Genomic DNA, 23,934 nt, shown 5'->3' on the forward strand with positions numbered 1-23,934 from the left:
ATAGTTATTTAGCTTCTCATTCCCATCTTCCTTAAGACAGCACTGATTCAACTGTTAATTTTTTTCAGACATTATTTTTTTCTCTCTTTGAGGCAGAACTTCCCCCTAGCCAGTGAGTTTGTAGTGAGACAAGCCAGAAGACAAGGCAGTACAAATACAGCAGTTTTGATTCCCATCATCTTAGGATGCCTTGAAATCAGACCTATGGAACCTTTGCTTGGGAACAGCCTTTGGTACAGTTGACCAGAACTGCCATGCTGGAAATACTGTGCAAGGAGTGGAAACAAAGCACAGCCATTACAGTAAAACTCTGCAGCTTAGATGAACAAAAATGTCTTTCATGACAGCTCTCTAAAAACAGAAGTGAGGTAAAATCTGCAAACAGAACTAACTTTTTAAGTTTCATCAGAGTCTGCTGGGAAACTTCAGTTAGGACAGCTAAGCAGACTTTCCCACAGCTTTACAGGGAAAAAAATTTGATATTTATAGGAATGCAATTTCTAAATGTCTCTATTTATTATATAGCTATCTATAATATTCTAAATGCTATTGGAAATCTCCACATGTAGCCTGATACTTTACTTTTTTCCTGTTTCATTGTGTTATTTTACTGATGGTCTCTCCTATTAAAAACGCTCTACTAAAATTTTAGTTCCTTTTCTGAAATACCAGATCTTAACAACTTTTTGGATTCTACTAAACAGACCCAGTGCCTAGAAGGCATTTCTGGCAGACAGCTTATAATTGCCAGGTTAGTTGGATACTGGGTAGTGACAGATGATGCAGAAGACAGGAAATTTGTTTGTATTTCACTAACTTATAAAATTTATCGGATCCAACTAACATTATACTCATGCTTAAAATGTAAATACCCTTTAACTGGAAAATAACATAAAAACTGCCCAATCTCAAAATTTGTCCACTATTTATTTATCTCCAAATTATGTTTCCCTCACTCATTAAATTCAGGACTGACAAGGCAGTTGCTGACAAAAGTACTGCTCAGCTGCAAAACAAATAAGAATTTCCCTTTAACTCTGGTGACCAAAGCAAGTCTCTAAATGCTTAGTGAAAAGAATCTCAATTTTTTTTTTTCCCCACTCCTTCACCTGAGCATTTAAGTGTTAGAAGCTGGAATAGTGACACATGTTTATATTTATAGTGGTTAGCTCCTCTATTTACTTCTAGGACTTAAGAAAATGGTAGCAAAATGTCTGGACATTTAAGGCTTGCTTTCTTAATTCTAGTATTGGGACATACAACACATTGAGGCTTTGGGAAAGAGTAGTGCTTTTAGTTGCTATGAAAATATAAAGGAAATAGTGGTGTTAAAAGAAAAATATCAAGAATACTTAAAGCCTTTCAGCCTTTAAAATAAACAGCAGCATGAAGAATTACAGAAAAAGAGCAGACTGGCATCTAAACTCTGCATATAAAAAAAGCAGCCTGGTGATCTGCAGTACAGACATATAAACAGCTAGCAGTATATCCAAATTCTTTTCCTATCCTCACTATTTGTGAGAATATTATTAGGGCTGTAAAGAGACAATACAGTTTGGTATATGTTACTAAAAAAAAAAAAAGGTTGTGTCTATAAGACAAACAATATAAGAAAAAAATACCATCTAGCTGGATCAAAAAATGTTTAGTCCTCTAAAGTAAGTGGTTCTGCAGAACACAGGGTGAAAATTCCTTCAGGTTATTGTTTTCTAAAACATGAACAGGCCTACTATAACTATGATTTGCAGAACTATGAGTGGACATATTAACTCAATTTTAAAAGGTTTCAAATGACAACATAAGCACCTATTAAAATGAGCTTTCAATACTCAGTAAAATGAAGTGGAAGATCAATCAAATTACAGGAATTGTACTTGTTTGCTGAGAAGCTATTTATTTTGCAATACCCAATTGTTTACAAACAAGATACCTTGTTATTTCCTGTGAGCAGGCAACAGTATTGAAAAACAACTATATAGTACGGCAAGGCGTCCTTTCATCATGCTTAAAATCTGAAACAAGAGTTCTGTTCAGAGAAAATCTCAGAGCAAATGCTCTTAAAAATTTCAGCTTTCAATTAGATTGTAGATACTGATCACAAGACAACAACTAATCTGAATACTGCAGTATGAGCTCGCAAATTCAAATGGTGGCTCATTTCCACTAATACAGGGAGAAGCTTCTCCATTCTACAAGCCACTCCTTTTACTTTCAGTGTACCTCTCTAGATGAGAAAAGTAATGGTATGCAAGCTTACACACACTTTAACATCATCAAGCATCTGGATAAATATATCAAAAAAACTGAACACATGCTTGGATAAGTATGCTAAACAGTTTATACAGAAATTCAATATGACAGCAAAAACTATCAGGGACTTTTAAGTGATAGTATTGTTCTTAAGAGGGATATAATGGAGCACCACAGCATTTGCTTGTATTTTAAAAGCAGGCAAGGGCAAACTAAGCAAGCTTTGAAATCACTGTCAGCAGGAGTGTAAGTCAACTTTGCCAGCTGACTTATCTAAAAGCAAACAATGTAACTTAATATTATTTATAAAACTAACTTCAGGCCGTACAAATTAAATACCTTAAAATAAACATTATAGTAGAAAAACTCCTGAGAAACAACCTGATATGCTTCATGCTTACCTTTTACAAGCTGTGGCCATTCGGTGACATCAGGGTGATCACAATTTTGAGTCACTGATCAAAACCGAGTTGTCGCACCAGTCCTGTATCACGCTGGGCTAAGCATAAGCTTAACAATTCTAAATAGGTAAAAATAATGTAGTTAAAAGTTCTTAAAAATTATTTTCTATCAATTCTCTAAAAAAAAAAAAATAATAAAAAGAATAAAAATATTGATGTTAAACATTGTTTTATCAGCAAGATTAAGACTTACTTACATTCACTTTTTGCATGGCATTTTAACTTCTAGAGTAACTCACTACAGTACAATCAACTGGTAAACTTGAAAATCCAGCAACTTATTTTTAGTCTAAAAAACCAAAAGCCATACCCATCTCTTAGACCAGTGCAAAACACCCAATGTCAAGACAACAAGAATTCAAGGATCTGGAAGTGTGTGCATAAATATGAACTTTAATTTCTAACAACAATAAAATTCTGGTAGATGTGTTGCTGCTACAACTTGGTTAACATTGTTTCTTAGCAAGCAAGGCTCTGTTCCCAGGGGAGCAACAAAGTAACCTGAACTTTGTTGTGTGCCTCTCCCCAAAAAGAAGTAAGCTATAGATACGTAAAAGTTTCAGAGGAGCAACCTTTGCTATCTATGGCAAATCTTTTAGCTTCTTTGCTCCATTTTTATTATGTGTCCTCACTCCTCTCCCTTAAATTTTCAAAAGTATATTTTACCTGTCGCTTGTTTCCCGTGATCTGGCTCCACTGGTATAAATGGAAGGGTTGGTCCTTTACTTTGTCACGCAGGTGGCAGCCAATGATCACTCAGCAATACTCGTGCCCAGAGCGCCCTGGGACCACCCCAGCTGATTACTTCCATGGCTGAAAAGGAACCAGTTAGTCTCTTACCTACTGCTATTATCTACTCTAAACTAAAGTTAACGGATAAAATATTTCCAAACATAATCCTCAACACTCAATTCATCCCATCCTCTCTCCCCCCAAAGCTCCTAAGTGCACTGGAGAAAGCCAGAAAAGAAAAAAGGTCTCTGAAGGAGAATCAGATGACAAACAGCATTCGCTTTCTGCTAATATAAAGTTTTGATAAAAATTGCAATGTTAATATTTTATTTAGTAAATAAAAAGTCATCTTACTTTCTCTTTAAAGCAGTGGCTATGAAGACAGACCTCTGTATAGTATCCTGAGTTTATTCCTGTGGTAACCCAGATGAAACCCCACATTTGCAGGTTGCCATGCAGCAAAAGCCTCACATAGAATGAAGGTGCACAAAGCTATTGATGGCACAACCGCAGCTCTCTGCAACACCTGCAGACATGACAATCTGGTGCAAATACTAAGAGAGCACATCAGACAGCTTGAAATATTTATTAAGAAACATTTATTACTTTACTGCACCGTCTTTTGTGCCTCAGTCCAATGTATTACAAGAGTATTACAATAAGATCTTAGCAAGGCTCATGATATTCTAAAATTTGTCAGAAAAGCTGCCCAGTTTTGCCAATCTACTACAATTTGCCATTCTGCCACAAACTCTGCCCAGAACAAAATTTGTCTTAGTTTCAGAATGATGCTTATTAGTTTTATCATTCATTGAGACAGGTAAAGTGCCATCTGTTGATTTTGACATCAGCAATATTTAAGTGTTCTTACTGTAACACAAGTGCAGTTGACACAAGTAAAAAAGAAATAGGCTACCAAAAATCTCCAAAACAAAATAGAGGTTCTCCAGTACTTATGTTCCATGGGTGTAAATTGGCGAAGTTTAACTGAGTCAATTCCAGGAACACAGAACAATGATTAAAAGTCAGTTGGAAAGGTTCCTCATCTGTCAACATTACAGAACAGGGTAAAGACTTTCCATTTAAAGTTTGCGACCATCAGCTGTACAGAAAGGCAACAACACAAGATGCTGATGCAAAACTAAGAAGCTGTAAAACACTACTCTGCTTATGACATTCTGATTAAGACCTGAAAACTTCCTCTTTCAGGCAAGCCTTAGTTTTGAGGAAACAGACACCTATTCTAACACTGCTTCCAGCACTTTGCCCAAGTAACTCTTAGTACACTGGTCAGAGGACAGTGGTATAATCTCTAAAGCCTTATTGTTTGGAAAACCTGCACACTGACTACTTGAAGTGTCAGCTCACGTTCTGGAGTGTGCCTGATCAATGACTCCCTACCTAGACTTAGTCGTATACCACCCAGACTATTGACAAAAATGTACTACAGTAGCCTCCCATTCAACTGGAAGCATGCTGGAACACCAGGCTGCCATCAACCTTATTAAAACAAAATCTTCCTGGGGCTGTTTCATATGGGAGCAGTCATGAATGTGACTGACAACAGTGAAGGAGCATATGAAGCGCTGGTGCTGGATTCAAACACCACTAGATTTTGGAATGCTAAAAAATATACTTTAAGTTGGCAGCTCCACATAGTCAAGACAAGCTTATGCCAAGGCCTGATCCAGATCCAACTCTGTTAGTCTCATTTACCACACCACCAAACATAGTATCTAACAGCAGCTCTGTGATGGGAGGTAGGGTCTGAACTGCTGCAAATCTCACTGAGCTGAAGTTAACTCATCTAAGTTTTGTTGTGAAACTTGGACCTACAAACAGAATTTGTCATGGATCAGCTTTGAGTCAGGTAGTTTCAGCACTTCTGATTTGCTGCACTATACCTTAAACCTAGACATACTGGACTGTGGTCTAAAATTCTCATGCTCCTCTTCAGCAGTCTAGATGCAAAAAACCTTAACGAATCATTTTTCTCTTTTGTCTCCTTCTCATCCTACCTTTCCCACCTATCCTTGCTGTCACTCCTTGGGACAGAATATGATTGGCAAGGATTCCCTAGCACAGATGAAAGAATTAATTTTTCTAAAACCTTACTCATTCATGCATCAGCAGAGTAGTGTCTGCTGGCAAAGAGACCAGCACAGTGAAACACAAAGTGGGTAGTGAAGGAGACTGCCATCAAAGATTTATTCTGGATATATTTCAAAGGACATTTTGACTGCTTGATACAAACAAGGCACAAAAACCTCCAACCTGGTTAAGAGAGTCAAAAGATACTACTTGATTAGGAAAAGAAAACCACACTGATGAATACACTAAGATCCTGGAAAATGGTATTATGAATTGTGAACTGGTCTAAAGCAACAGCTTTTCTGTCACAGGAATTTCTCTACAAAAAACCTCCTCTGTTTGCAACTTACCCTATAGAAGATAGAAACAACAGCCCCAGAGCAGATATTTATTTATATTACTCAAATGAATTTCTCTGGTCCTAACTGCTATGATCAGCATGGCTTACAGCTCAGGCTTTTACAGACACATTGAGCAGCTGAAGATATGAAAGGAAGTTTGTGCCTATGGAGTATGCCCAAAAAACCCAAGATGACTGCCAGGCACCAGGCACATCTGTGTCTGCCTAGTGACTATTTAATAGAAGTAGAATCAACTAGGGCTGCAGCTACACCTATTACAGTTAGCAAGACATGAAGATATGTCTTCAAACCATGTATCTGATGAACTTTGTGACTTAGACTAGCCCTCATCAAAAAGAAACGGGATAAATAATATTTACGCAGCAATTTGGAGCAACATCTATTTCTCTAAGATGGCACAGGTGCGTATTCTCTTAAAAGAATGTCTCTATCAACTCAAGGAGTTAAACAATGAGTAAAAAAAAAGATGTCAGAAAGCAAGTTCAGAAGCATTAAAAGGGGCTAAAAGTAACTTTGTTGCATAGTTTGATGAAAGGTCTCAGCACATTTCCTTAAACCTTGAAAGTCTACAAGCATGAGGCAAGAAGATGTCCCCAACTTCGACATACAGAACCTAAAGCTACACCCTGGAGATTTTAAGTACTTATTTTCCAGCAACCAGAAAAAAAGGCAAATAACTTCCCGGTTGAAATCACTTATTTGAACATTGTTACCTACATGGTTTCCCTAAATCTGCTACTATCCTACTATTTGATGGTCACCTTCTGTGAGAGCAATGCAATCTGGCAGTTAACAGACAGTATCTGAGGCCTAGGAAGATCCCCTAGAGGATGAATACTTTTCTTATTTAAACTATAACTTCTGATTGACTTATTGAAAGAATGGCACTTGTAAGAATTTAAGTTTCCTTTACAAAGGAATTTTAACTATCTACCCAAGTCATCTTTGATCCAAATTTAATATTCTCTTTTTGATCTATGATGAAAATAGGGGTAATCCACCGTGCAATGAAGTACCATGATCTACCTTACCTTTCAGTACCAGAATTTTAGTTGCTTAATTAAATATAACCATCTCTCTCAAGAATATAGCACTGAAGACAGCTTTTGAAGGTCTTCTGAAGAGTCCCTATGACTACTCCAGGAATGAATCATATATTTTCAGAATGACTTTGAGTACCACAACAAAACAATCATCTATAGAGTAAGAAATTGACACCTAATAGGAGAGTGGGCCTTTTATAACTTTAGATTGAGTCAAATGACCTGGAGAATATTCATCAAACCCCTCAATTCAATCTTAACTGTCATATGCAGAAAAAAAAAAGGGTAATGTAATAGGCATTACCTATTTAAACCTATTTTTTGAACCTATATTTCTTTTGAGCCTATATTTCTTCATAAAGTTGGAAGTACAAATTACTTTTCTTGCCTGTATGCTGCTTCCAATGAACAAAACATAAAAAGATAAGTTTTCTTCTTCTAATTAGTAGGCAAAATTATTACTGATTCTACAGTAAAATAAAACAGCCACTAATACAACCTGATCATATAAATCCTAATGGGACCAAAAAAAAGTTCCAACCAAACACTAATAAGGCCTCTATATGATTTTTTCCCCCCACTGCCTGGTAAACCATGCAATTCAACTATTAACAACAAATACAAAATCACATGAGTTTGAAAACCAAAAGAATTGGGTTGTATCCTGGAAAATGCCAACCTAAAGTGACTAAAGCAGTCACAACTGATGTACAAATGTACACATGCTCCCATGCCTTACAAAAAGAATGACAGATATGGCTCATGAAGGGTGCCTGGCACAAAGCACTTCACACATCTTCCAAACTTAAACCCAGTTCTCCAATTATTCAATATTCTTCAAAAGTGTCCCAGAAGTAGTAGAAAAGAGCCACAAAGACATCATGAAGATAGAAGAAAATGCCTTGTGATTAGACAATGAAAAGAGCTCAAAGTTAATCAAGCCTATCAATATAGATACTGGAAGAAACTCATAGCACAAAAAGAATACATAAGGATCTTCGAACTGAAAGAATAAATATAAAATCCTCATTAATAGAAACTGAAGGCCCACAAATTCAATTAGAGCAGGAACAAAAGCATGAGAACAATTAACACTTGAATAAATTATTTGGGATGGGATCTGAATTTGTTGCTATCTTCAAATTAAAGTTAGTGCTACTCTGGAATTTACATTTCAGTAAAATCACAAGTTACTGAGTTTCATAAAGGTAGAATTTTGTGTATCTCAATAGATAGATCTCAAAGAGAGATCTAACATAAAAGCTCCATCCTATAATATCTGTATACTTACTTTGCCTTGATGTCAATACTCCCCACTGTACTGGTTTTGGCTGGAATAGAGTTAATTTTCTTCATAGTAGCTAGTGTGGGGCTGTGTTTTGGATTTGTGTCAACACAGGGATGTTTTTGTTATTGCTGTTTGTGTTACAGCTTTCATAGAGGCAAGGCCTTTTCTGCTGCTCACCCCACCAGGGAGGAGGCTGGGGGTGCACAGGGAGTGAGGAGGGTTCACAGCTGGGACAGCCGACCCCAGCTGACCATAGAGATATTCCATATTATAAAACATCATGCTCAGTGTAAAAAGCTGGGGGAAGAAGGAAAAAGGGGGAATGTTCGGAGTTATGGCATTGGTCTTCCCAAGTCACTGTTACATATGATGGAGCCCTGCTTTTCTGGAGAGGACAGAACATGTGTCTGTCCAAGCAAAGTGGTGAATGAATTCCTTATTTCGCTTTGCTTCATGCACAGCTTTTGCTTTACCTATTAAATTATCTTTATCTCAACCCATGAGTTTTCTCACTTTTACTCCTCCAATTCTCTTCCACATCCCACTGTGTGGGTAGGTGAGACAGTAGCTGTTTGGTGTTTAGTTGCCAGCTGGGGTTAAACTATGATATCTATAAATTACAGAGTAACAGAAAAATATCTAATGTTTGCTCCATTCCCTCCCCTCAGGCCAAAAGCTAGAGGCTTGCATGTTACTCCCATTTTCTACAGCTGCTCCTGCAACTTTGGACTCTAGATTTTGCCTTCAATATCTGGTTTTGGCTTAATATTTCAGTGAGATCATATATATGTTTTGGACACCTTTGTAAAAGCAGGAAAGATCCAAAATTATCCTTAGCTTCTGTGTTTTACACTTAGACCACAGCTGATTTTTTTTTCTTCCACTACACACCTCTGATTTTTTTTTTTTTTTTTGCAGCAGAACCATTTGTTTCAATTTCAGTTACATTATACCTGTTACTTCAGGCTCCCTCCAAAATGATACACAGCCATGAACAAAAAGCCCTTTCTACACCAGCAGGTGAAACCCAACCACCTATTTAAATGTCTTTCACTAACTCTTTTATTGACTACTCATCATGTTAACTTATTTTGCAGACAGGTAAGTTTTACAGCTTCACTTCAGCTTTACTACTTAAACCTTTATTCTGTCTGTCCTTTTGCTTATTCTCTATTTTGATGTCTTTTGCCACCCATCTTTCATGCTGCCTTCCATGTAAAGCATCTTCTGTTCACCAAGTTCTTCAGCACTTGTTTAAATGATGCAAGTTCTTCAGTTTGTTTAAATACAATTGATATTAAAACCAAGCAACTACGCAATTCTGTAGTACGACATTCAGCTTTTCTGATGTTCCATTAGTATTTATTACGCACAATTTGTGGGGGATTAGAGGGGAATTCTTCATCAATTTATGAAGCACATACCACTACAAAGACTCTATGCATACATACAGTGGCAAGCAGTTAAACATCCAGAAGAAAAGCAGCCAGCAGGCATAATGGCAATAAAGAAATAATGGCTTAGGTTTGAAGAAGAGCCATCATACACAGAACTGGTATTGACACTGGAGAGCAAGAAGCAGGTGGGTGGTCCCAGTGGTGCTGTGGGTGCAAAAATGAATATACACTACCTGCCAGATGCCTGCTAGAGTAAAGGACCAATCTATACAATTCTCTCAGGAACATCTGGATTGTGACAATGTAACATTGTAGCTTTTTGAGAGACTTAAAATTTTTAATTAGTACATACTACAGCTAAAGTTAGAATTAACAGTTTTATTAGAGCCTGTCTAGAGCTTCCTACAAAACAGAACTTAAAAAGACATCAAACAACTGTTCTACAAATTTGATATTTCTAAACTTTAAGTATATTTCTAAGTTAATTATCTTGAAAAGAAAAATCCAGACATAAACCCACGGCACAGAAAACTCAGACCAGCTTCCCTGCAATTTAAGTGGTTAAAAGAGAAAGTACACACATGGCTTAGGAACTGTTATTGAAATAACTACATACAATCTTGTATATGCATTAACAGACCTATTTAATATGGCAGAAAAATTAACTTAATTGTCGTTTTTCTCAATGTAGCGGTGCTAAAACTTTAAAAAATTTTCAATCTACCAAGTTGCAGAACTACAGAACTTAAAAAGACAAAGTAGTGCAGTAATACCAGGTATTACTAGAGAACTACACCAAAATTAAGTTAGGAAATGGCAATTAAAATAACTACAAGTTCAAGTTCCAGTCCTGCCACAATACACGTACATACTTTTAAGCTGGCGGGACATTTAAGAGCCTAGACAAAAAAGAGATATGATGTACCATGGGTTTATGTTAACACTGCTAAAAAAGATTGTATTTCTGTATTTCCCAGCATTCCTATTTGTAAACTTGACTTACACTGATGATTACAAAAATTTTCTGCAAGTTCTAAACTTATTTTTCAAGTCATACCCTCACTATAAATATGTTCAGTAGCAAATTAAAAAAAAACCATACAGCTTTCAGAAACACACCAGTTCTTATCCAATCCATGGAGAAATAAATGGATGGCATCAGCATGATGATGAGCTTGTTAAATCAAAAGGGAATTCACCAATGTTATATCATCAGTATTTATTTTCCCCAAGAAAAATCAAATAAGTCAGTTTTCTAGAGAATTATGATTAAGTAATAAATATCATAGTTAAAAATGGAAAATTTAATGTGTGCTTCTTCCTGAATTGTCAATCTTTTTTTAAATCTCAGTGAAGAAAAGTATAATTATTTGCTATAACAATTATTAGCATACAAACATTGTAAGTGGAAACATAAACATACCATATCTTTCCAGAGGTGCAGAATCTTGTTCTTTCAAATTCTAAAATGGACTTCAACAGTTCTTGTACCTATAATGCAAAACATTGCAATTCAGTTCTTGCACTATGCTTCATACTCTTCTGAAGCTCTACAGAACTTCAAGACAATACATTCAAAACTGCCTATTTGACTGGTCACAAATCTGCAACTAAAGGAAACACAGAATCATAGAATATGTCTAGTCAGAAGGAACCTACAAGGATCACCATACCAAATTCCCCACTCCTCACAGGACTACCTAAAACTAAACCATATAAAACTAAATCACACCTCTCATAGAAAAGCACAACAGAAAATAATTGTTATTTTAGATAAGCTACAAAAGCATGAAGTTCATACACACAGTGTTCCCTATTCTTTCCCCTGTAGTGATGCAATAGAGTTTTACAATTCCATTCATCCAGTTCATTACAAATATCAATTTCCTTTCTCTTTCCCACCCCTTATTTTGTCCTTTTTGTTTTTCTTTTCTTTAAGAACTGGCATTTATAATAAGAAAAAAAAAAAACCAAAGCACTCAGGAGAAGTCACAGATAGAACCAAATCTTTGTCCTGGGTGCATAAGACTGCTGGAGTTCAGTGCTTTTCTACATATTCATTTTCAGAGAAGTCATTTTAACAAGGGACTGAAACATACTTGAAATATTTTCAACAAACACCTAAAAGCACAACCAGCCTCGAGGGAAAAGATGACAAAAACAGACCCATATGCATATAACTAAAGAAAGATAGGGGTTGTGGATTCCCCCTCACTGAAGGTGTTAAAAACCAAGCTGGATGGGGCTCTCAGTGAACTGGTCTAGTGAAAGGTGTCCCTGCCCATGGATGAGGCTTGTTGTTAGATTTTTTCCTTTAAGGTTCCCTACCAACCCAAACCATTCCCTGATTCTATGAAATCTATTAATTACTTTCAAAAAAAGTTAGTAATTCGGCACAGAATATCACATTTTCAGTATTTAATACATAATTTCTTGGCTTAAACCTCTATCAAGAACAAACAAATCCAATGCAGCTGATTTAGGCTGATCTCCAATATAGATCAGAGCTCCCACATAGGAAACCTCAGTGTGGTTACCTTAATTACATTCAGTTTTATTTTAGAAGATGTCAAACCAGCGAGAAATCATTTGGTGTCAGGGGCCAAATTCTTTATCAGGGAACTGTAGTGGGGTGATCCTGGATCAGTTTTGCCACTAAAGCTCCAAGCACTAACAATGTGAGCACACTCTTCTATATTTAAAAAAAAATAGTTATATACGGCAGCCTACAAGTTTTGTGGAAAAGGACTATTGCTATTTCAACAAGCAATTCTACTAATTATGTAGCTTTCTGTACAGTTAGGATTACTGTGTTAATGATATGCAACTGTGTCAATAAAACTTTGCTACCATTCAGAAAAAAACAGAAGACAAATTCATCTAAACAATATGAGACAGTAACTGATGATTTTCCTATTTGCAAGAAGCACTTCTGCTCCATATCCACAGCAGAAATCCAAAATACCTTATATTCTACCAAAGAATAATTCTTCTTTCACTGTGGTACCATTAGACAAACTCAGAAGTATTCTAACAAATGCAACCAATATTTTCACACCTTGGGTTGCAGGACTTCCAGATTCAATGTATACATTTATTCCTCTACAGACATAGAGAGTGTCATCTGTATAAAATTCTCTCATTCTCCTCTAAGATACAGAAGCACAAATTTTCAGTATGCAAAGAGTAGGAGGAGAGCACCAAGTACAGCTTGAAAAAGTATTGCAAATACGTCTACCAGGGTTCTTAAGATTATTGCCCGGCAACAGAGACAAAAAAAAAAGAAAATGGTTCCCAAAAGAACTGAAGCTATGGAGTAGGGTAGGACCACACAACTGATAGAGGAAACAAGACCACAATGGAGATGTAGACAGCTTATTTGCATAATAATACACAGCAACAGAAGAGCAAATCCAACAACACAAAACTGAAGTTCTGAAGTTCCTGGACTTCCAGTTCTTCTCTTTCAGTTTCTCCCCAACAGCTACCACTAAGGCAGACCAGAGTTCAGCAGTCTACTAAGTCTAAAGTCTACATTCACTCAAAGGCTACATGACAACACAAAAGGAAATAAAGCTCTGTAATGCTTGTCTAAAAGGAATGAAAATTATTGCATGAAGTCAGATGTACTTCAACATTCACCTTCAGTATACTTAATTAGCACTAAGCCACATCTGCCTAAAAAAATGCAAATGACAATATGACTTAAAGTTGGCCAACCTTATTGCTTCCACTCCACATAAAAAAAAAAAACCTCAATCAATCATGTGACCAGAGCCAAAAAAGCTGCTTATTCACAACTATGTCATACATTTTCAATTAGTAGACTTCAAGGCACACTGAATTACATTAACACAGACAATAAAGCACCGACTTAACCATACTGTCGCATACGGAATTACAAAATATTTAAGAAATTAATTATAAAATACAAAAAATATTTTGCAACTCTCATGTCTGGCCCGATAAAAAATATCATGAAATCATCTCTATCAGGCGCTTAGATTATGTTTTATGTTTACATCCTTCTTTCAATCAGATATTCAGATTACGGGAATCATGCAAATGGAGTATTTTTCACAACCTTACTATGGAAAGGGCTCAATCTTTGCAAGCAAGAAATACCAGTGTTTCACAGAAGTGTTACGCTCTCTCAGGAGCTCCCTTGTCCTTGAAATCTGATGGGATTTGCAGGCTGCGTGGATTCTTAAGTATGTATTTCTATTGGCTACAATAAGCAATTTTTGCTACACCAGCTGAAACACGAGGTGTTGCTACTCAGTTTGTGTACACTAGTATACCTTGGACTTTCTAAAAATAAACCTGGGTGCACGCACATAGTAAAACACAATATTCATCACCAAGACTTTGGACATGAGATTTCACTATGAAAAAATAAGCAATCATTATCTGAGTATAGCCATACGAATAAGAAAAATGAAAGATTGTATTGGAAACAGAAATTCGGAGGTAGTGACAGACCTCTTCAGTATTATCTAGCTTTGTAGAAGTTTTTGATTCCTTTTAAGCAAAAGGCAAATACCACATTTTAAAATAAAAATATTTAAAGTATTAGTTAGCTCAAACATACAACTAACCATAAAGCAAAAGCAAAACTCTTCTACAACTATGATAGCCATTCTTGAAGTACGTTGACCTACGCCCCATTTGAGAAGTTGAGTTCCTTTAAGAGCCACTCCACCACCCGCTAACAGCCCAAGCCTGCTGAACTGCAGCTGCTCCAGCCTGGGTCCCAGGGAGCATACCAGAGCAGGAGTACACAAGCAGTGCCAGAGCCTGGCTGCCTGGACAAGCCTGGCATCTCTCAGTGCCGAGCAAGCTTGGCAACACAAGAAAGATCACTCTTGTGGCCTCCCCTGCACAAAGCTCCTAAGGGTAAGGGAGAGGGTGTCTGTCATCCAGATCTCCTCATTTTATCGATTTCTTAGGTGTAATGATTATCAAGGAAGTATTAAAAAGTCCTAAAAGCAGTCTGTCAAAGGAAGCAAAGAGCATGGTGTTCTCTATGGAGAGACGAACTAGCTTCACACCTAGAACGCTAGCTCAGTCAGAAGTACTGTCACAGTCCTCAAACACCAGAATGAAATGCAAACAATGTGGACTAATCATTGCTAGACCATTATGCAACAGCCACCAAACCCAAACAGAGGTTCTGTAATTTTCTGCTTGTGATCCTACGGATCCATAGGCCACCAAGATCAAATTTCCTTTTGGTTTCAAACCACCCTTTAGTTTTTGATACTCAAATTTTGTATTTAGTTGTTTAGGTCACAACTTTGACATTCTGTCACACAAGGAAGGAACATGAAGGCACATAGAGGACAGGGAGATTTGAGACAGCCAGCACGGCTTCACGAAGGGCAAATCTGGCTGGACCAACCTAATGGACTCCTACGACAGAGTGACTGCATCAATGGACAAGGGAACAGCTACTGATGTCATCTGTTTGGACTTCTGAGGCCTTTGATACAGTCCCCCACAACACCCTTCATCCAAAGTAGGAGAGATAATAGATGGACTCTTTGGGGGATGAGGAATTGGTTGGATGGTTGCATACAGAGGGAAATGGTCAATGGCTTAATGTTTAGATGGACATCAATGACAAGAGGCGTCTCTCAGGGGTCCATACTGAGACCAGTTCATCAATGACAGACAGTGGGACCTAATGTACCCTCAGGAAACCTGCAAACAGTACTAAACTGTGTGGTGTGGCTGATATGCCTGAGGAATGGAATGCCATCCAGAGGGACCTGGACAACACTGAAAAGCAGGCTTCACCCAAAGAGTCCAAGTGCAAAGTCCTGAACCTGGGCTGGCAACACCTGATATCAATACAGGCTGGGGATAAGGGAATTGGCAGCAGAAGTAATTACAGAAGAACTTGGAGATCCTGGCTGTTGGAAGGCCAGCCTTGTCCCAACAATGTGTCCAGAATGTATCCTTGCTGTCCAGAATGTATCCTTGGCTGCATCAAGAGCAGCATGGCCAGCAGGCCAAGGGAGACCAGTCTGCTTTCTACTCCTCTGAGACCCCACCTGCAGTGCTGCATCCAGGTTTGGAGTCCTCAATACATGACAGGCATGTACCCACTGGAGGAGGGCCACAAAAATGATCAGAGGGCTGGAGCAGCTCTCCTATGAAGAAAGGCTGAAAGAGTTAGCATTGTTCAGCCTGGAGAAGAGAAGGATTTGGAGAGACCCATTTGCTTTTGTTTAGTACTGAAGAAGAGCTTACACAACAGAGGAGGACAAACTTTTTACAAGGGCCTGCTATGAGAGGATAAGAGGTAATGGCTTTTAACCAAAAGAGAGTAGATTAAGATGATATGAGAAAGTAATTTTTTACAATGAGGGTGGAACAGATTGCCCAGGGACAGGAGATGCCCCATCCCTGGAAATATACACAGTTAAGCCGGACAGGGCTCTGAGCAACCTGATCTATTTGAAAATGTCCCTGCTTATTGCAGAGGAATTTGGACTAGATGACATTTAAAGGTCCCTTCCAACCCAAACTATTCCAAGTATCTGGAGAAAAAAAAAGTAATGCACTCCATATCAAGCAGTCAATGGTACATGAGTTAAAGTTGTCCTATACCCACCACCACTGTAATCCACCTCTGAGTGACAGTCCCACTTCCGTCATACTACATAAGATAAACGTGACTCTCAGAAGCAAGTAATGCTAGTACACAGAGTATGTGTTTAAAGTTATTTGAATGGATGCAAACAGCAATGCTTTTCAATGAAAAGTACTGGAACAGCTACATACTGTGAATGCCCTTTTCAAGCCACCAGATCAAAAAAAAAAAAAAAGAATTCAAAGCTCTGCTTTGCTAACTAGAAGTTTCTCTAAAAAATCCCATATACACTTCTGTCCTAAGGAAATGCAAGTAGCTTCAAAAGAAGCAGATCACCCCTCTTACCTAAGACAGTGAAGTGAGGGTCCAGAAGGAAGCCACCCATTTAGCTCCACTCAGCAGAACAACTGCAGCTTCTCCTAATTCTTCACCACTCTGTAAAACATGGGTAAAGAACCATGCAGGACGGTAACGGAAAGAGTATCGGTAAAGACTGACTTCCACCCCCTTCCTCCATTCAGCAGTTTGCATAATACAGGGAAGCAGGCTCAACCTAGTAAAGTAAGTAAGAAGTAGTTAATACTTCCTTTAAGAGATTCATTCATAAGAGTATTTGTTAGACAGAACTATGATAATATTTAATTAATAATGTAATTTTGCACCCAGCAAGTTATTTTGTCAATAAGATCTATCCCTCCTAACCACAGGAAGGTGCAGCTATTCAAAAATAGCAATTTAAAATGCTATTTAGTCAGATGTTACATTGCCAAACCTGAATCCTGAATCTCAACATTATTTGATTTTCATATTCTTCCTATGAGGTTATTTTCCTGAAGAAATGTGTCACCAGCTGCTGTAGTTACTGAAGTGTTGCTTCGTTGCAAAATGTTACCTTTAGACTGTATTTGCTGACTTTCTGCTAACCAACCAGATTTGTTACACACATTACTATTCCTATGAACCAGCTTTTTTTCAAACTTTAATTCATGGGCAACACAACTTTATGAGGCCATCAGGCACTGCCTCCTAATACAAGAAGTTACAGCAGTAAATGTTAAGGTCAAAATATTTAAGGTGACAAAATTCACTTCAAACATGAGATTTGCTCACTGCTGTTGTCTCTGGGAACCAGCTATTTGTCACAGCTTACAGAACTTCTGGGAGGGGGTACTTTTTATTTTTGAAAGTAAACAACATACTTTAGATTTTTTTCATTACAGACCCTGATGGCAAATGTATTACTCCCCTCCTTCCAGGTACAAATCAGAATTTGATTAGTGACAGAAAACCTTTTAACACTGCTTCTCTAAAAAATGTGCAGGAACCTTAAATACACTGGATATTTCAGAAACTTGTAAAACACACCTCCTTTGTTTAAAAATCAATATAAATTAATTAATTAGAGTGAAGACTTGGCCGACACTACCAGAAAGGAATATTGATGCTGGAAATGAGATCTACGCCTAGATACTTTATGAATTATATTCCTTTTTACCTCAATGGCATGTTCTATTTTTAAGAATCAGTGGCTTTCATCTTTAGGTGTATGAGTACACTGGTGTGGGGAAGGAGAAAGGCATTCCCTGCATTTAAAAGAAGATGAATTCTCTCTGGACATTCACTAAGTAAACTAAAACTAAAAGCAATAGGGGGGGAATTCATTCCTGTGCAGCAAAAATTAGGATGATGCATATTTACAAAAACATAAAAACTGAATTAATTCCATGGTAAGTTTCATATCATGTACTATGCTAATTACTGTTTATAGAAAATGTTCTATGTTTGAACATGTTTACAATTAAACATGTTTATAACTTAAAACTCAACTCTGGTTAAGCAGAACCTGTGAATTCTGAGAACTAGTGAAGAATATATCAATAAAGTACATAATCATAGTGAAACAAACATGATTATATACTGTGCTCCTGGGTCCTGGTGGTACACATGACATTTTATACTTTCAAAAGAGAAGTTACATTATATGAAAAAGAACCAGGTTTATTTTCTCAAGTTGATTAAAACAACTGGGGCAATTTCCAGATGCTCTAATAGGGACTCCAACAGGCTGAGAACATCCCTAGATGTTTTTAACATATACACACAGTTTTCAATTCCATTCACAAAAGAATCATCGTTCCCATGTTTCTAAACAGCAGCAGCAATTAAAAAAAAAGGAAAAGACCAGAAGTCTTGTTTGTTATTTAAAAAAAAGGATCAAATCCCCACAACTTAAAACTCTGAAGAGGACTTGGACTGAGAAATTTAGGCTTTATAGCACACTGCTGTTCAAGCCTGACTTTTTTTACCGAGTCACAGAATCATATGTTGAAATAAACCCAAACATATCAAATACTCATTTTGGTATCTAGCTCGGTGCTTTTGTTTCTATATTCTTGGAGATGCTCAGGACACTCCAATGAGGAGAAATAACAAATACCTCTGATAAAAAAAAAACCAAAACAAAACAAAACTCCTTAATTCCAGCAGGAAAGATGCTACATTAAATAGCAAACAGAGTGGAATGGAAGGTATTTGTAAAAGAGAGATGAAGCATCTGTAACACTGTACAGTAATAATTTCAATTAAAAGTATCAGCTCTGTAAATGTAACTAGTGGACTAGGCTTTCTTTCACTACTTTACTGAATTGACAGAATGATACTGCACTAGAAACTGCATCTGTTTTAAAAGATAAACACGTGTGATAGTTTTCTCCACACATCCACATCAATTTAGTGATACACATTTCATACTTTCTATTCAACACACTCAAATTGAGTTTTGTCATATTTTCAAATTTCTAAAAGGTACCTTCAACTGTTTTCACAATGAAAGGGCACAGCTATTCAGAGCCTACATCCAAACTAAGCAGTTTGTGAGAACTTTAAGCCCATTTTCCAACAATTTTCATTCTTATCAAGTAGTACACCTCTCTCTATCTCCAACATTTCCCTCTCCCCCCATCGTAAGTGTCTAACAACACAGTACAACTCAGAGCATGGCTTCTTCCTTAGCAGGTAATCTCTCTAACTGGATGCTATTTGCATGAATTAGGAACTTAATCTTATCTTTTAGACCTCTCCCTTTCAAACCAGTCAGCTAGTCAAAAAAAAAAAGAAGAAAAAGAGAAAGAAGATAAATTGACAATACAATCACGCAGGTCCTACTTTGTTAAGAAATCAAAGCTAAAATCGGGTACAATTTTCCACTGAGAAACTTTCTGCTAGACATGCAAGAAGCATGGCAAAACCACTCTGAGAAGCCGATTTCTCACAGGGCTTCAGGTTTGCAGATTCTTACTGAAGCAGGTAACTTTTCACACAGACAGAGGGACCATCCCTGAAGTGATATGTAAAACACATGCTTAGTCCCAGAATTAGACCAACACATTACAGAGAAGTGAACATAAACAGGTATTTCCATTAACCGCAGAAAAAAGGAAAGGAAAAACTACAAGTCTATAAATTACAGGTTCTTGTCAGTTAAAGGAGAATTGTGAAACATGTTTTGTTTCTTAAGCAGTAGTAACTGCTGAATGACCACAACACATCGGCTTAGACATCTGATCTACAAGTCAGCAGTAAAGTGTAACATCCCTTAACAGAAATACTGTAGGTATGCTTAAAAACTGAAGCCCGTAAAGTCCTGCAGTCAGGACCGACAGATCACATGCACCAACACGGCAGCCTGCTCACAGGTTCAGATCCAACTCTTCAGACTGGACAGAAGGTAACAGGAGCAAAGTGATCAGACCCACTTTGTCAAGCAGGCCTTGGCCACTAGTTAAGAGACCCTTGCAGTACTTCCCATTCTAGCCGGCCGCGCCGACAGCACCGAGCCGTCCCATGCCCACAGCAGCCCCGAAGAGTAGTCACCGAACCGGGAAACTGAGGCAGGGGCAGGCTGGGTTCACCCAAGGTCGCCCAGCGAGCCAGGTCTCCGGTGGGGGCGGGAGAAGCCCGGAGCCACCCGCCCGGCCGGCCTTCCCGGGGCGGCCCCGCACCCATGCGTCTCACGGCGCGGAAGGAGAGGACTCCCGGGGCTGCCGCCTTCCCCTCCCCGGCGCGGGGGAGCTGGCAAGGCCGCCTCCCTCGCCTTCAGGGCCAGCGTGAGCCGGGCGCCATCCCCGCTCCCGGCCCTGCGCAGCGCTCACACCGACCTGGCCACCTCGGCTGCTGCTCCCGGGCGCTCCCGCCGCCACTGCCGCCCGGGCTCATGCGGGGGCCGCGCCGCACTCGGGGCCGGGCCGCGGGCGAGAAGGAGGCGCCGCCGCTCTGCTGCTGCCGGTGCGGCCGGAGCCGCGGCCTGGCGGGGCGGGGAAGGCGAGGCGGGCTGACGGGCCGGGCCGGGCGGGCGCGTCTCCTCCTCCTGCTCCTGTATCGGCCGGGCCGCGCTCAGCGCGAGCCCCGCACCTCCATCTTGGGACAACGCGGATGTCGGCGCGGCGCAGGCTCGGGGCGCGCGGGGGGGCGCGCGGGAAGGAGGGAGGGAGAGAAGGAGGGAGGACCGGCCGCGTCCCGGCGTGCAGCGCGGGCGGGGGCGAGGCGAGGCGGCGGCGGCGGCGCGCTACCCGCCGCGGGCAACCATAGAGAGCTGCCGGGCCGCGCCTTCCGGCCGTGTGCACTCGCGGCGGCGCCCGGCGGAAGAGCGGAGCCGCGGCGGCGCCTGCGCGCCCGGGCGCGCGAGGCGGCGGCCGCCATGTTGGAAGAGGGCAGCGCGGGGCCGCGGGGTGGGGGCGCCGGCCAGGCGGGCGCGCGGGGCGGGGCTCGGGGCTGCGCGTGCGCTCGCGCTGGGTGCGGTGGGGCGGTGTGAGGGAAGAGGACCCTGCGTGTGGGGTGCGGCTGTACACGCACACGTACAGACACGTACACACACGCGTACATATCCGCGTACACAAGCATCTGCAAATATATAGACGCGGGTGCACACGCACTGACCCACGCACAGACACACACACGTGCCCAGGGAGGCTGGCGGGCAGTGCAGGGGCTGGTGGCACAGCAAGGTGCCATCGCTGCCGTGGGCAAGGAGAGTAGCCGCCACCAGCTCTCGAGTCCCTCGGCAGGTCCCCACCGAGCTCCACCGGAGTCCAGCCTGTCCGGCAGGCTCCATGGCAGCCCGCCCAGGGTTTATCGGGTTTAATCTGGGCAGGGAGCCGTGGCCGGCTGGCAGAAGGGAGCAGTGGAAGGGGAGCGGCCGGTGGGTGACCTCTGGAGGGGAGCCCATGCTGGAGCCATGAGTCAGCCAAGGCCTGAGAGGACAGGCAGTGCCCGGCCTGGCCAGCCCTGCCGTGACTGGCCCCTCCCAGGCAGGGGAGCAGAAGACGGGGAGACCGGGAGCTGGGTGAACCATAGGTGGCAATGCGTGGGGACAGCTTTGCTGTCCCTGCCTGCCGCGCCGGGCAGAGAGCCAGCACGGTGTAAATTTAGGTCATCAAATGCCTGGTGTTATTCAAACCTAACACCCTGGGGGGCACAGAGGGCAGAGCTGGCTGGTGGGACTGGAAGGGTCAGGGATGCAGCCCGAAGGATGGGCAACACACCCTCTGGTCCCGTGCAGCCCTGCCTGACACCTGGCTCGCCCCTCTGCTCCGTGCATAAGTTTTCTCTGTCCTCTTCAGTCGTTCTGTTCCTTCCCCTACTTAGACCCAGGCCTATGCATCGCAATTACACTTTTCGTGTGATGTTAAAAGCAGGAGTAAAAGTTGTGTTTTGGTAGGTGAATGCTTAAAAGCAGTTTGATTAAATAATTTTAAAACTCGGCAATGCATGCAAAATTTTACTTTTTTTGGACATTGACTTTTTTAAGATTTAAATATGTGGTGCTACAAGCATAGAAGGGGGGAAGGAGCAAGTAAGAAAAAAAAAAGGAAAATAGATCAGACTCTTTTCTACATTATCCCTTAATAAAGTCAATTAAATAGAGGTGCTTCTATCCTGGTAGAGATTATGCTGTTTTGTTTTGTTTTGTTTTGTTTTGTTTTGTTTTGAAAAGCATAGACTAGAAATATGAGTAGTTCTTAAATGTTAGAATAAGCTGTTAAAACCATAAATACAAATTCTCAAAAATATGATACTAAAACCAGGTTCTAGGAAATAGGTGTTTAGGAGAACATGTCTTCTTGGGCACAATTTTGCAAGACCTATTGTGTTTGTTGCGGGGTAATAGCTGGTAAGACCAGTGGACTCAAATGGCATTATTACAAACCAGTGCAGAGAGTCCTGTTGCTTGCAGAGGGCATGGCGGGTGGGTGTGTCATTGAAATATTAAGACTGAATGAAGTATTCTTATACTTCAGTGTGGTCTGAAAGCAGGGTAGATTGCTGTGTTCAGATGGGTATTGGTAATCATCTAAAAATAATCACTGGCATGAACACAGCCTTCTGCATCTGGAGGCTCTCTCCCACATAGTAGCAAAACCTGCCAAGTTTAATGTATTCAAATTTCAAATTCAGGCCAAAGTTTATTGTGCCATGATCTTTCCTGTTACCTTAGAAGCAGTAATATTGAAAAAACTGCATCTGAAAAATGCACTGTCTTGCTACTTTTCCCTCGCTCTGTTACAGAGCCCTTACCTCCTGCTTAACTGTAAGGATGCTGTGGGGCAGCATGTCACAAGCTGAGTCCAAGTAAACTTCTGCTTTCTTCTTACCTACAGAACCTTCTCTTCTCAGCTCAGGCTTGTCAGGCATTATTTGCTTTTGGTATATCCATGCTGGCTGTTCCCAGTCTGGAAGTTCTTGATCTTACTGCGTGTGGAAATAATCTCCCAGACTTTCAGGTGAAGCTGCTCAGCTGTATCCTCCTTGATCTTTGTGCGTCAGATCTCCTTCCCTGCAGCCCTTGGGGACCTCTCACAGACACTGTGATTATTGAAAGATGGCAGGAGGTGGTCTCACAGTGACATTGGCCAGCTCTGTTTGTGTCATCACTTGCTGTCTGATCCCATGTCCAATTTACCTAAGCAGTCTCTAACTACACGCTCCTCATCCAAGAACATCATCTTTCTCCCTCAAGCTTTGCTGCTTTCCATAAGATTCTGGGAGGTCCAAGACTACACCATGCCAGCAGTGATGGCACTGATGTACTCTTTTCTGTATACCTTGCCACTGGTGCTTTGTCCCATTTAGGAGCCGTGCCACAATTTCCTTAGTCCTCTTTTTGCTGCTGATGTATCTACAGATGCTCTTATATGTCCTTTAAATCCCTCACCTGTTTTGACTCCAGTTTAACTCTGGCCTTCATAATTTTATTCCTGCATACTGAGGTGATAGTCTTAATGACCTTCCTGGAATTTATGGCAATTGATCATTGCATGGGAGCTGTCTCCATAACTTTTATCAGGATCTTGGGTCATTTTCTTTTCTCCTTATCGCAGAAAAGACCAATGTCCAAGAGAGGACACAACTGATTTATACAATGATGGTGTTCTTAAACCCTCAGTGCTTCCAAATAGTAGCTGACACTTGTTTGGGTTCTTTGGCCATTGGAGACCATCAATTGTATTTTTTTCCATGGATTGCAATCCTGAGATCTTGTCCCATGTTAGAAATGAGCAGTTCATAACCCATCTCTGCTCTGAGGTAATATAGTGTAGATGTGTCACATGTTTTCTTCTGAAGAAACCAATACAATTATGAGGAAGGGGCAGATGATAACGGATGGAGGAAATGTGCAGGATGGAGCAAGCTGCTGTGGATGCTGGTGGTTATTT

At 40.3% G+C, this 23,934-nt stretch overlaps 1 protein-coding gene across 7 annotated transcripts in view; it reads right to left on the reverse strand.

Annotated features, from left to right (window-relative positions):
* Positions 1–20,804, reverse strand: part of UBE3A (ubiquitin protein ligase E3A) — a 53,438-nt gene extending 32,634 nt beyond the window's left edge. Inside the window, exons 1-6 of one of the 7 annotated variants that reach the window (XM_084200932.1) lie at positions 20,380–20,804; positions 16,568–16,657; positions 11,048–11,115; positions 9,858–9,912; positions 3,378–3,524; positions 2,652–2,770 (exon numbers count right to left, since the gene is read on the reverse strand). In XM_084200932.1, coding sequence (XP_084057058.1) covers positions 2,652–2,671 — 20 coding nt within the window. In that variant the 5' untranslated portion in view covers positions 2,672–2,770; positions 3,378–3,524; positions 9,858–9,912; ... (1 more) ...; positions 16,568–16,657; positions 20,380–20,804. Of the gene's footprint in view, positions 1–1,930; positions 2,013–2,651; positions 2,771–3,377; positions 3,525–9,857; positions 9,913–11,047; positions 11,116–16,567; positions 16,658–20,379 lie in introns of all 7 variants that reach the window. The other 6 variants (XM_084200933.1, XM_084200930.1, XM_084200936.1 and 3 more) reach the window with 6 other exon arrangements.
* Between the last annotated feature and the right edge of the window lie 3,130 nt (positions 20,805–23,934).

This window comes from Fringilla coelebs, assembly GCF_963513975.1.
Source record: "Fringilla coelebs genome assembly, chromosome: 2".
Lineage (NCBI taxonomy): Eukaryota > Metazoa > Chordata > Aves > Passeriformes > Fringillidae > Fringilla > Fringilla coelebs.